Source organism: Mustela putorius, unplaced genomic scaffold (assembly GCF_011764305.1).
Source record: "Mustela putorius furo isolate JIRA1106 unplaced genomic scaffold, ASM1176430v1.1 tig00000450_pilon_pilon_pilon, whole genome shotgun sequence".
NCBI classification, from domain to species: Eukaryota; Metazoa; Chordata; class Mammalia; order Carnivora; family Mustelidae; genus Mustela; species Mustela putorius.
The window spans coordinates 15,396,388-15,408,745 of NW_025421385.1; the positions used below are offsets into that span (position 1 = coordinate 15,396,388).

Consider the following 12,358-nt stretch of genomic DNA (forward strand, 5'->3'; position numbering starts at 1 on the left):
AGGATTTAAGGCATCGCACAACACAGCCTGGGGAAGGCTTTTGGAGAACGTCACTCACCGTTCCAACCAAAGGGTAGATGAACCCCGCGCCAATGCTGGCCCGGACATCACTGATGGGCAAAATGAAATCTCTGGGTACGCCTTTCTTATCAGGCTGGTGAGACAGAGAAAGGTGGGTCTTGGCCATGCAGATGGGCAAATTTCCAAATCCCTGTGAGAAAGGAAAGGAAACGTGTTCACTGAGTGCAAATCAATCTCCTGCATGTGTTCGACTTGCAGCACACGCCGTCCCCGAGGCTCAGCTCAGGCACGGGCTGGGTGCTGGTTCGCTGAGCACCAAGATAGGACGAACCCTCACCTCCCCGTGACCGTCCCGCGGTTGAGGGTGTCCATTATTTATTTTGGAGAATTCTCCTGAAGGAAGGTGGAATGCCGTGTGTGTTTGGGAGAAAGTATGGCTATTTTCAGGCAAAGTAGAAGCAACAGCAGCTGTCGAAACTATTTCCAAGGATATTAATATCCGGGGCTCAGCAAGGTAATCTGGAGAAAGGCCCATAATGAGGCTCTCAGTCACGTTGTTCACTCATTTTTGGAAGCCGTCACGAAGCAAAGGGTCCCTTTGTGTTGGTTTATGAATCACGGCTATTTGATCTGTGGTTACATTATATGAACAAAGATGAGGTCACTTTTTAAGCCTCTTATTTTTAAGGACCAAAGGCGATGCCTGACCCAGAGTTCCAAAGGTGAAAGGGCAGGAAGTCACATGTGGGTCTCACAAAAAGGACAGTGTCCTCGCAGCCTGGTTCCGATTAAAGGGGACATAGTGTCCCTTTAGAGATTTTGTTAATTAACGGCAACCACACTCTGGACACATAACTTTTAAGGAATATTCCTTCAGTAGACAGGGATAAAAGGAACACAGTCTTCAGAGGTAACACATGCAGACTTTCTTATGATTCAGTTTAAAAGTATTTGGACGATTTTAGGATATTTTCATTTGGGGGATGGGGCTATTCTTTTTTTGGAATGCTGGAACACTCTCATCTCATGATCAGAATTCTGCTGGGGGACAATCACAACTGCTCTACAGAAATGAGGGCAGGAATTTTGGGCTTCAGAGATCACTCAACGAGTGAAATAATTTGAATTGATGTAGGTTTCCAATTTAGTATTTTGCCAGTACAGATATTTAAAAAAAAAGAAAAAACCAGTATGGTATATACTAGCACCAAAAAACATAGAAGTTTTTTAAGACTAAAAAAAAAAAGGGAATAAACTAATGTTAGAATAAATAATAGTCCTTAAATATTATTAAAAACTCATGAAAATAAAAAGACTCATAACAAGGACCTTACTTTACTCATTTCATTACCACACAAGTGCAGTTTCACTGTGGACTGAACCAGTGTTTAGAACAACTCTGGGTAATTATTTATTTTGTAAAGATTTATTTCTTTATTTGAGAGAGAAAGAGCGAGAGCACGCACATGTGCATGCAGGGGGAGTGGCAGTCAGAGAATTTTAAGCAGACCCCTCACTGACCGTGCAGCCTGATGCAGAGCTCGACCCCATGACCCTGAGATCATGACCTGAGCTAAAATCAAGAGTTGGACACGTAACTGACTGAGCCACCCAGGTGGCCCAAGGGAATTATTTCTTTTTTAAAAGCACAAGCTAAGGGCATACATGGAAAATTCTAAGAAAAAACAAGTTGCTGACCATTTTACCAAACCTGGGAGAATATGCTGGCCAGCACTGGTAGTATTTAACATACTATCCAATACGATTTACAAACAGGACTTAGGAGTTGGGAATTTTAAAAAGTAGATCAGTGCTATGCCTAATGAAGCCCTTGGAAGTGCTTTGATTTCTATCCTATTGTGGCAAACCGGAGGGGGCATTTGGGGCTTGCGGTCGCTCCAGTGGGGGTAGCTGAACAAGCTGGAGTGGATGTAGTTCCTGAAACAGGTTCATTTTTGGACCAGACTCAGGCTGCTGAGACCCGGTCATCTTGAAGCTGCTTGCCGATTTGCCTCTGTCACTCTCTAGAGGTAGAAGATGACCAAACCTTCACCTTGGGTGAACTATCTCAACACCAAGCCATGAAACACTTGCATAAAAAAAGGAACACTGAACACCCCCATCTTTAAATGCTGCACGATGACTTGCCTTCCCCCGCACTGTGTTAACATTTTTAAGGCAGTAAGAGCCCTGCAATGAAGAGGAAGCACTACAGGTCATCCAGACCTGACGCCACAGCCACACATCTAAGAAGTTCAATGTTTCTGGCTGAGCAGGAAGGACTAACCACCAATCACATGTCACAGATACGACCCCACCCATATCAGACACTTCGTAACCATATAAGTCAATGATGTATCCATCAGAGGGCACATGCCCTCTCCATCACATTCTATTTATAGTCAACAAACTACCCAAGGATGTTAATTCAATTTTTGTAGACCAAGGAAATTAAGCCACATTCAGCTGGTGAGACTTTTAACAGTCCTCACATCAAGGTGAGTATTTTTATTTTTTTTTAAATTTTATTTATTTGACAGACAGAGATCACAAGTAGGCAGAGAGGCAGGCAGAGACAGAGGGAGAAGCAGACTCCCCCTTGAGCAGAAAGCCCGATGCGGGGCTGGATCCCAGGACCCTGAGACAAGACCTGAGCCGAAGGCAGAGGCTTTAACCCACTGAGCCACCCAGGTGCCCCGAAGGTATTTTAAGAGTCCGAGGAGAATTTTTTCCCCCTTGAAGTATAACTTTTACCTGTTGCGTGTAACGATCTATTTTGGATTGTGCCTCAGGAGACAGTTCGATATCTTTGGCTCCGTACACAGTCTGCGCAATGGTTCTTATCTTTTCTACAATTGGAAGCTGCAGAAACACAAATGACAACAAAACTGTTAATGTTAATCTGGTTAAAGGATTGAGGGAAAGCTTAATGAGCTTTTCTGCAGTCATTAAAATTTCCTACCAGATTTTGTCTTCAACAACCCCGGAAGCAAATACTCTTTCCTCTATTGACCTTAAAGTATGAAGAAGTATCAAGAAGCTTTAGATGTTCACTTAACCCAAAAGCTGCTTATCTAGTTAATCATTTTTATCTATTGCATTGTTTTTTTTTTTTTAATGTACCTTATACTATAGTTTTACAAATAGGAGCCTCGTAAATAAATACTTAAATGCTGGTGTTTAAGTATATTTTTTTGTGAGTAGGAATGGGCTGATATATGTTTTTTTAAGATTTTATTTATTGAGAGAGAGAGAGTAAAGAGCAGGAGCCGGGGTGGGGGTGTGGGAGAGAGAGAATCTCAAGCAGACTCTACAGAGCATGGGTTCAAACTCATGACCCTGAGGTCATGACCTGAGCTGAAATCTAGAGTCAGATACTTAACTGACTGAGCCACCCAGGTGCCCTGGAATGGGCTGATGTTAAATGTTGATGTGATGACTTTAATGGGAATTCAAAGGTTGGACCTAGTGTCACTTTAGCAAATTATGAGAAATCATGGAGGCTGGGTAAGAATCCAAGAAGGCTAGATATGGGCAAATGAGTGTATGGGGTAGAAAGAAACAGCCTTCCATAATGCTGGACGAGAAGCCCGGATACAGAGAGCTGGTAAAATACTGCAAATGATCTGGAGAAACAACAGTGGTTCATTCGGAAAGGGATTTGCCAGAGATAAAGTGACTCTTATTTATGCAAATCATTTGACAAAAGCATTCATAATTTCACTGTGCAGAGAACATACAGAGGCGTCATGCAGTTAGTGGATTTACTGTTTGCGAACAGCTATTGGACCAAGTGCCCGCTGGTGGAATGAATATCAACCAAGGGGCAGAAATTTTCCATGGCCTTCTCCAAAACGCTGCCCATCAAACACAAACTTGACTAGTTCCCTGCCCTCAGCTCCTGGAGACCGCTTATCTACCTTCCGTCTCTCTGAATTTGGCTATGCTGGCGACCTCATACAAGTGGAATCAGACAACATTTGTCCTTTTGCATTTGGGTTATTTCAGTGAGCATGAAATTCAAGGTTCATCCACGTGGTGGCCTGTGTCTGAATTTCCTTCCTATTCCATTGTACGCATCCACCATATTTTTTCTTATCCATTCATCCACCACTGGGCACTTGTGTTGTCCCTACCTTTTCACTGCTGGGAATGACGCTGTGATGAGCACAAGGACAAATACCTCCTTGACACCAACTTCCAATTCTTTTGGGCATTCAGAAATACACATTTTTCGTCTATGACTAATGTTTATTTGAAAGTATTTGAGGAATTTCGAGCAGATGCCAGACTGACTTTGTGAGCTGTGTTTTTTAAAATTCCCAGAGGAAACTTGCCGCCACCCAAACATGACAGATGACCCAAACACAAGGTGTAGAAGAGCAGAAAAGCACCGGCTGCATGAATCCTGGTTGGGTGGTTTGTTTCTCCTCCTCACCTTCAGATGCCAGACCTCTGTGCTTCCCAACAAGTACTTGTATCTGCCGCCTGTCATTCCAGACTTTTGATGCCCTGCCCCCAGTCTTGCTCTGCCTGGAGAAGATGAGGGTGCTCCCCTGAGAGCTCTGGCAGGCGCACTGCTGTCCATCGTGAGTCTAAGAGGATGCACCCCCCACTGCCCGGTGTGCGTCCTGCAGCCCCGTGCTGGATAAATCAAGTGATCAGTGGACACAACTAGACATTCCAAGACCAAAACCCTTCCCGGACTGCTACTGCAATTCTTCTTTTTCACTCACGCGTACAAGTGAATATAAATAAAAAGATGATCTTGGTTAATATATCTTTTGTTTTTAATATAAAAGTTAAAAACTGCCCTGATAAGGCAGCTCCCATCGCATACGACATATTTATATTATGTCCGTAGGCAAGGGACTGCTCACTTTGGGGGGGAAATGCAATCATTAAAGAAAAAAAGAAGAGCCAAGCTCACCCTAATGATCTTGATCCGAACATGATATTCACTTATACTGCTTTGTTCTAAATGGCAGTTGTTAGAAAGCAAACAAAGTGCAAAGTGGTCAAATAAATCATGAATGCCCATGCATTAATCACTCCTGGCTTTCCCTGACTCTGTAAGTATTTCCCAACTTCTTCGTTCACCACAACGTTTGGCCTCCCATCCCTAAGGTCTAGGAGAGTGACCTGCGTGCAGCAGGCGTTCCACAAACCTCTGCCGAATGGCTAACGTACACTGACTTCAAGCGCTTTCAAGGTGTTACGACAGGCGAAGGACTTTGGGCACTTCTGAAACAATGTACTTCGGACGCGGCGGGGACAATGACACATCACATAATTGTGACTGAAGCGTGTGTGTGATAAAGCTCTGCATAAACACTACCACGGAAGACAGAAGACGCTGCAGCACAGAGGCCGGCAGGGAAGTCAGCAAGAGCCGCTGACGCGTACAGAGGTCGTCGAGTCACACCTGAAGGACAGCGGAGGTTTTAAGAAGCCGTGAAAGGAAAGGTTACTCTACACTAAGGGAAAGGCACACGGCGTCTTCTGGAAATAGGACTGTTCTTTGTGTACTATGCACAATTGCTTAACATGTTAATAAGCCCCTTCACAAAGTCTCGTGTCGATGCTAGGATCTTTGGTCATTTTTGAACTAATGTCATGTTAAATCTTCATCTTCACCAAGATCATAACTCTGAATATATTCTACATTTATTCCCTCCCAGACCTCTTGAATGTATATTTAAGAAATGGAAACACTCTGGAACAGAGGTGTCTGATGGCAACTTTCTGTGATGGTGGGACTGTTCTCTTTTTAAAAATTTTTTATTTGAGACACAGAGAGAAAGAACGAGCAGGGTGAGCAGCAGAGGTAGAGGGAGAAGCAAGGAGCCTGATGCAGGACTCGATCCCAGGACCCTGGGATCATGACCTGAGCCAAAGGCCGCAGCTTAACCGACGGAGTCACCAGGCGCCCCCATGATGGTGAGAATGCTCTATATACATGCTTCTCAGGTCTAGTAGCTGGCAGCCCTGTGCAGCTACTAAGCAGTTGAAATGTGACAAGTGCCACCAAGGTCATAAATTCTTAATTTTAGTTAATTTAAATAACCACCTATAACCAGTCGCTACGGCACTGGACAGCACAGATCTGGTAAATAACTGTGACCAATTGTTACATTGCTGCCAACCTCCTGCTGAGTAGGTACACTGTAAAACAGCTGAGTGACATGGACTTGGAGCATGTAGTGACCTCACGCTTAATTATATTCATTTTGTAGCTACGGGGAGCCTGGCTCATAGAAGCGGAGTTGGTCAAAGTTAGACAGCATATCTTTCTTAAGCCTAGGAGACCGGCTAGAATTATTAAATTATTATTTTTAAAGATTTTATCTCTTTATCTGAGAGAGAGAAAGTGAGCAAGAGCATGAGTTGGGGGGAAGAGGGAGAAGCAGACCTCCTGCTGAGCAGGGACCCCTCCCCCCAACCATGGGACTCGATCCCAGGACTCTGAGATCATGACCTGAGCTGCAGGCAGACACTTAACTGACCAAGCCACCTAGATGCCTCTATTAAATTACTGAAAACCTGTATTTTAGTGAAATAAAACTGGCCTACAAATTCCAGAAAATGTTTTAAAAATGTTTAAAATGTTTTTTCATGAGAAGAATATGCAAAAAAGAAAGTGCAATCAAACAAAGCTAAAATAGAACAAAATTTAAAAGAGTTAAAAATGAAGCTTCTAGAATCAAAGGAAATGAAGTGTGAAGGTATTACAATATAGTGGCATCTCATTTTACTTGGAGGTCAAGTTCTAAAGTCAGCAGCCCAGAGGGTCTCTTAGAAGACCTATGAAATCGTTAAGCAATAAATACTCTATCAAAACTCTAGAGTTTCTTAAGCCCACGACTGTTGAAGGACTGGAACACATTGTTGTTTCTTCTGGAGCCGCACGGAATGTTCTATTGTTTTACCAAGGCCATAGACCGGAATTCGTATGTTAAGCGATCCTGGGGATTAAGGAGCGCATTTGTCGTGACGAGCATGGGATGTTGTACAGAAGGGCTGAATCACTGAACACATCTGAAACTAATATTACACTGTCTATTAACCACCTGGAATTTAAGTAAAAACTTAAAAATTAAGTGATCCTATGCTGTGATACCAGCAAAATGTATTCCAAAAGCCCAAAGTATGTTTAAAGAGAAGGATCAATGAATAAATGTGTTGGCTGAACAGAAATCTCTGGACTCAGTAATTATGTCAATTCATATTTTGTATTTTTTTTTTGAAGATTTTATTTATTTATTTGACAGAGATCATAAGTAGGCAGCGAGGCCCGCAGAGAGAGAGGGGGAAGCAGGCTCCCTGCTGAGCAGAGAGCCCGATGTGGGGCTTGATCCCAGGACCCTGGGATCATGACCTGAGCTGAAGGCAGAGGCTTTAACCTACTGAGTCACCCAGGCACCCCCATATTTTGTATTTTAAATGAGGCATGAATTTTAAATGATCTACAAGTCAACAGCCTTTCTGGTACTTCGAATGAGAGTGTAATGTGAAACCATCGATCTTCAGTTACCCTGAGTGCACACGAGGTATCAGGGGCTCCTTGCAACAGACCTCGGTGTCACGGGACCAGTGCTTGTACTGAGAGCAGACCTCTGTGTCTTCGAGAAAGCTTGTCCCTGGCTGAAAACCAGCACGTCTGAGCTACTAAAGGTGTACATGCCGCCTTCCGCGAGTCTGCTCACTGAGCAGCTGTCCCGGCTGGCTCCTTGGCTCAGGGGGGGACAGGTGAGTCCAGAAGACTCCCAGAGGAACTTCGTTCTCCTAAGGCAACCGGGGTGTGTGGTGGATATAGCTGGGGTCCGGGAAAGGAGAAAATGTCTATCACCAAACAGTCTCTATTTGTCTGTGTCAAACGATGACCCTGAGGAATCCACATGGGTGATCCATATATTCTCAGAACGGAACAGCAATGTCAAGAAAGGGACATCAGAGGGGCGCTTGGGTGGCTCAGTGGGTTAAAGCCTCTGCCTTCGGCTCAGGTCATGATCCCGGGGTCCTGGGATCGAGATTGAGCCCCGCATCGGGCTCTCTGCTCAGCGGGGAGCCTGCTTCCTCCTCTCTCTTTCTCTGCCTGCCTCTCTGACTACTTGTGATCTCTCTGTCAAATAAATAAAATTTAAAAAAAAAAAAGAAAAAAAAGAAAGGGACATCAGAAACGTGATTGTGACCCAAGTGAGGAAGGAATGAATGGGGTCTGAGCATGTGGCTTTGCCAACTAACACACACGGTGATTTTATGGCACATGTGTTGGTTCTCTTTCCACAAACCTTGCTTATAAACCTCAACGTGTTAGGAGACTAGTACAAATGAATGCAAGGTGTGGTTTCGGTTCTATTTGCACATGCAAGGAGCCCTTGTTTTTACAAGTGTCTCTTTTTCTTGGCTGTTCAGCAGGAGTCAGAATTTCCCTCTTGGATCTCCTGGAGATGTGCTTCCAAAGAAAAAAACTCTGGGTGTAAAAATCTCACTGAAGGGCACAGGACAATACAGGTGACCTTTGAGCACGGTGAGAGTTGGGACACTAATCGCCCTCGTCCCATAGTCAAAAACCCATTAATAACTTTTGACTCCTGCCCCTTCCCCCAAACTTAATGACTAATTGCTTACTGATGACCAGAAGCTTAGTCCATAAAATAGCTGATTAACATGTATTGTCTAGGTTCCGTGTGTTACACACTGTATTCTTACAACAAAGTAAGCTAGAGAAGAGACAATGTTATTAAGAAAATCATAAGAAGAAAGTACAGGGGCGCCTGGGTGGCTCAGTCATTAAGCGTCTGCCTTTAGCTTGGGTCATGCATGATCCTAGGGGCCTGGGATCGAACCCTGCATCGGGCTCCCTGCTCGGTGGGAAGCCTGCTTCTCCCTCCCCCACTCCCCCTGCTTGTGTTCCCTCTCTCGCTGTGTCTCTCTCTGTCAAATATATAAAAAAATCTTTAAAGAAAGAAAAGAAGAAAATACATTTACAGAACTCTGCTGTATTTACTGGAAAAGGTCCGCATGAGTGGAGCCAGAAGGTTCAAACCTGCGTTGTTCGAGGGTCAACTGTACTTACGATGAAAGGAAACAGAAATCATTTTTTTGATAAAGAATGACTACTAAACAGGTCCCCAAACTCTCTAATACTGGAGTGACTGAAAGTCCATATGTTGTTTTTCCTAAAAAATCCTAGAGTAGGTGTCTCTTTTGAGGTGGTATGTTGTATGCGGTACCTTTAAGGATACTATCTGTGATAATATCAAGTAACATTCCTTAAGTGGAGATGGATCCTGTCACTTAAATTTACGTCTGAATGTCCAGGAAACAGATATAGTGGTGGCAGAATATGGCTGGCTAACATGTGGAGGGACACTGACAGGCCATTGTACAATCCCTGAGGCTTTCTTAATCGGCCTGTGATTTTAGAGCCAAGAATGTATTTCTGGAAACTTCGATCTTGGTGACGTGTCACGTTTCATGTTAGAAGAGAGCATTTAAATGAAATTACAGGAATCCTTGTGGAATGCCCAGCTGAAAGAGATAGAGGCCACCCTTCCTTTCCCATCAGGTGCTATTTCTAGCCTCCAGGCAACAAAGCTGGGACGCGCTCTGCTGGAACCACGTGGGGCGGAGCAGGATGCGTTGAGGAAGCCGGGATGGTTCTAACCACGGGCTCTGGTCTGATGAAAGCTACCAGGTACCGATGAGTGAGTGAGGCAGCCCGTGGGCGGACGGGGTACGTGAGACACTGCAGGCCAGATGAGATCTGACAGGAAACACAGAAGCCAGGGCTGAAACGGAATCTTAGTTTGACGGAGATCTGAGGGGTGTCTGCAGAAAGGGGTGGTTGGGTTAAGGGGAGGCCATGGGGGAATTTGCAGCTGAATCGTGGAAAGGACGCCAGCGACAAGAGGCTGACGATGGGCTTGAAGAAGCCTGGGTTCAAAGACCGGTGCTCGATCCTCAGAGAAAGCAGAACGCAAGAGAGTGTAGGATTTCTGAATGAGATGCCGAGCTGTCTGGAAAATAGAAGGGGCCGCTTTCTACAGAACGCTCCAAACATTCTGTTGCACAGCAAGGGGAGAGAGCTGAACCTGTCAGTGGGAGCAGGCCCGCCGAGGGTAAGTCTGAGAAAGGGAGGAAGGAGCCGAAGCAGGTCAAGAGGCCTGAGAGGGGGAGATAATGGTACAAGGACGGGGCAAAAACCCCAAACAGACAAACAAACAATCAAACAAACAAACAGCACATCCCTTCTCCCTAACAGTGGTTTTTTCCTTCTTTTTTCCCAATTACTGGGAACTATAGAAGACATACAGAACATACATATCATTTTCAGTTTTAATATCCCATCAATTAGAACTATATATACAATGTGAGTGCACTTAATGCCCCAGAACTGTATGTTTAGAAAATGGTTAAAAGGGGGAAATCTCACATTATATATATTTGTACCACAATTTAAAAAGTTCTATGTACACATATAGAAGTATTTATACTTATCTTTATTTATTTATTTCAAATTTGAGACTCTAGTTGCAAACGCCTGTAGGCCGATTGAAAGAGAGCTCACAAAACCACCATAAGAACTGACGCATGTTTCAGTTTGAATCATAAAGAAACAGAAAAAAATTCCTCAACAGCCAACCTAAATACCGCCTCCGAAGCCCCCTGCCTCAAACAGATCAGAAGGAGAGCAAAGTCCCCCAAACACACTCAGAGATCAGGGACGCTGGCCGCCCTGGGCTCAGTCCTCTCTCCTGGCCGGGCTGGTCTGTTTTGATCTCCCTCCGTCCAGTCCCCGCTGCGATCAAGAGAGTGGCTTCACACAAAGCACAGGAAAGACCTTTTAATAAAAACAAACACTATCCTCTCTCACTGTCAAGGTTAGAGGAAGGATATGAAGATGATTTTCAACATTCACTCCTGATTTCACAAACACGAGTCAGAGTCGGATTTGCAAACTGACTTTCCGGGCCCCAGAGCCTTTGCACAAGTGACTGACTTTTTACTCTACCACTAATGGCTCTCAGTCCCAATGCAGAGAGAATGTTGGTCATCTTCCTTTAATTTGGCGCCTTTCATTTCTCGGTACAAGAGGAAACTTGGCTTCTAATTCCTGGTTTCAACCCACGTGACCAGAAAACCAATTCTAGAGGCTAACACAGTCACCTGCGTTACAAGACAATTTTTTTTTTAAGGTTTTATTGATTTATTTGACTGACAGAGATCACAATTAGGCAGAGAGGCAGGCGGGGGCGGGGGGAGCAGGCTCCCTATGGAGCAGAGAGCCCAATGTGGGGCATGATCCCAAAGGCAGAGGCTTTAACCCAGGGAGCCACCCAGGCGCCCCTACAAGACAATTCCTGAAGGTCAATTCAGGAAGTTTTCTCCGGAAGTGAATGTGAAGAGAGAGGGACCGCTAACCTGGACTGCCTACTTCTTATGTTCCTGCATTCTACTCTGAGGCTTTCCATTTGGTCCTCACAGCCACTTGGGGCCGTTGGTGTCAGTAACCGACAGGGTTTTCTAGATAAAGAGGCTGAGGCTCAGGGGGAGGAGTCAGCTTGCTCAAATCAATATCCACCACAGGAGGCCCAGGCAAGATTTAAACTTAATTCTCCATGACCTCCTTTCTTCTTTTAACTATAATATGTTTTTCCTTCCATCAAGTGCCCATGTGTTTCGGGGCAAGTCCCTCACCTTCTCCAGGCGTTTGAAACATGGAGTTGAGCCCACACACCCCAAGGCACTGGGTGAGATGTGCTTGGAATAATGCACGGAACAGGGATCTGAACGCTAATAAACCGTAAGATTCATTTTTCTTTCTGCTACTATTTTCCTATGTGCTTGTGGGAATGGAGCAATTATATGGGTCAATGATAAAGATTTAACTGTCAAAAGTCCCACTACAAAAGGGAAAGTTACAGAGAAAATGACTTCTGGGGGAGTGTGATCATCCCAAAGGGTCGTAAGGAAACCTTAGGAACTTATTAAGCTTAAACATACTTATTCTCACCAGATACATTTCCTTTAAGCAATTAGGCCACTGCATCTTATTCCCTGTTTTATTAGTTTATTTTTTTAGATTTTATTTATTTATTTGACAGACAGAGATCACAAGCAGGCAGACAGGCAGGCAGAGAGAGAGGAAGGGAAACAGGCTCCCTGCTGAGCAGAAAGCCCAATGCAGGGCTCGATCCCAGGACATGACCTGAGCCAAAGGCAGAGGCTTTAACCCACTGAGCCACCCAGGCACTCCCGTTTTATTTTTTATTAAAAATTAAAAAAAATTATTTTTAAGTAATCTCTACATCCAACGTGGGGCTCAAACCCA

General features: G+C 44.4%; 1 protein-coding gene across 2 annotated transcripts in view; it reads right to left on the reverse strand.

The window, feature by feature from the left end:
* The window catches only part of MTHFD1L (methylenetetrahydrofolate dehydrogenase (NADP+ dependent) 1 like), a 183,635-nt gene that overhangs the window by 52,684 nt on the left and 118,593 nt on the right, over positions 1-12,358 (reverse strand). For both annotated transcript variants that reach the window (XM_045080183.1, XM_045080184.1), the window contains 2 exons: positions 2,776-2,883; positions 59-211 (listed from right to left, as the gene is read on the reverse strand). In XM_045080183.1, coding sequence (XP_044936118.1) covers positions 59-211; positions 2,776-2,883 — 261 coding nt within the window. The remainder of the gene's footprint in view (positions 1-58; positions 212-2,775; positions 2,884-12,358) is intronic.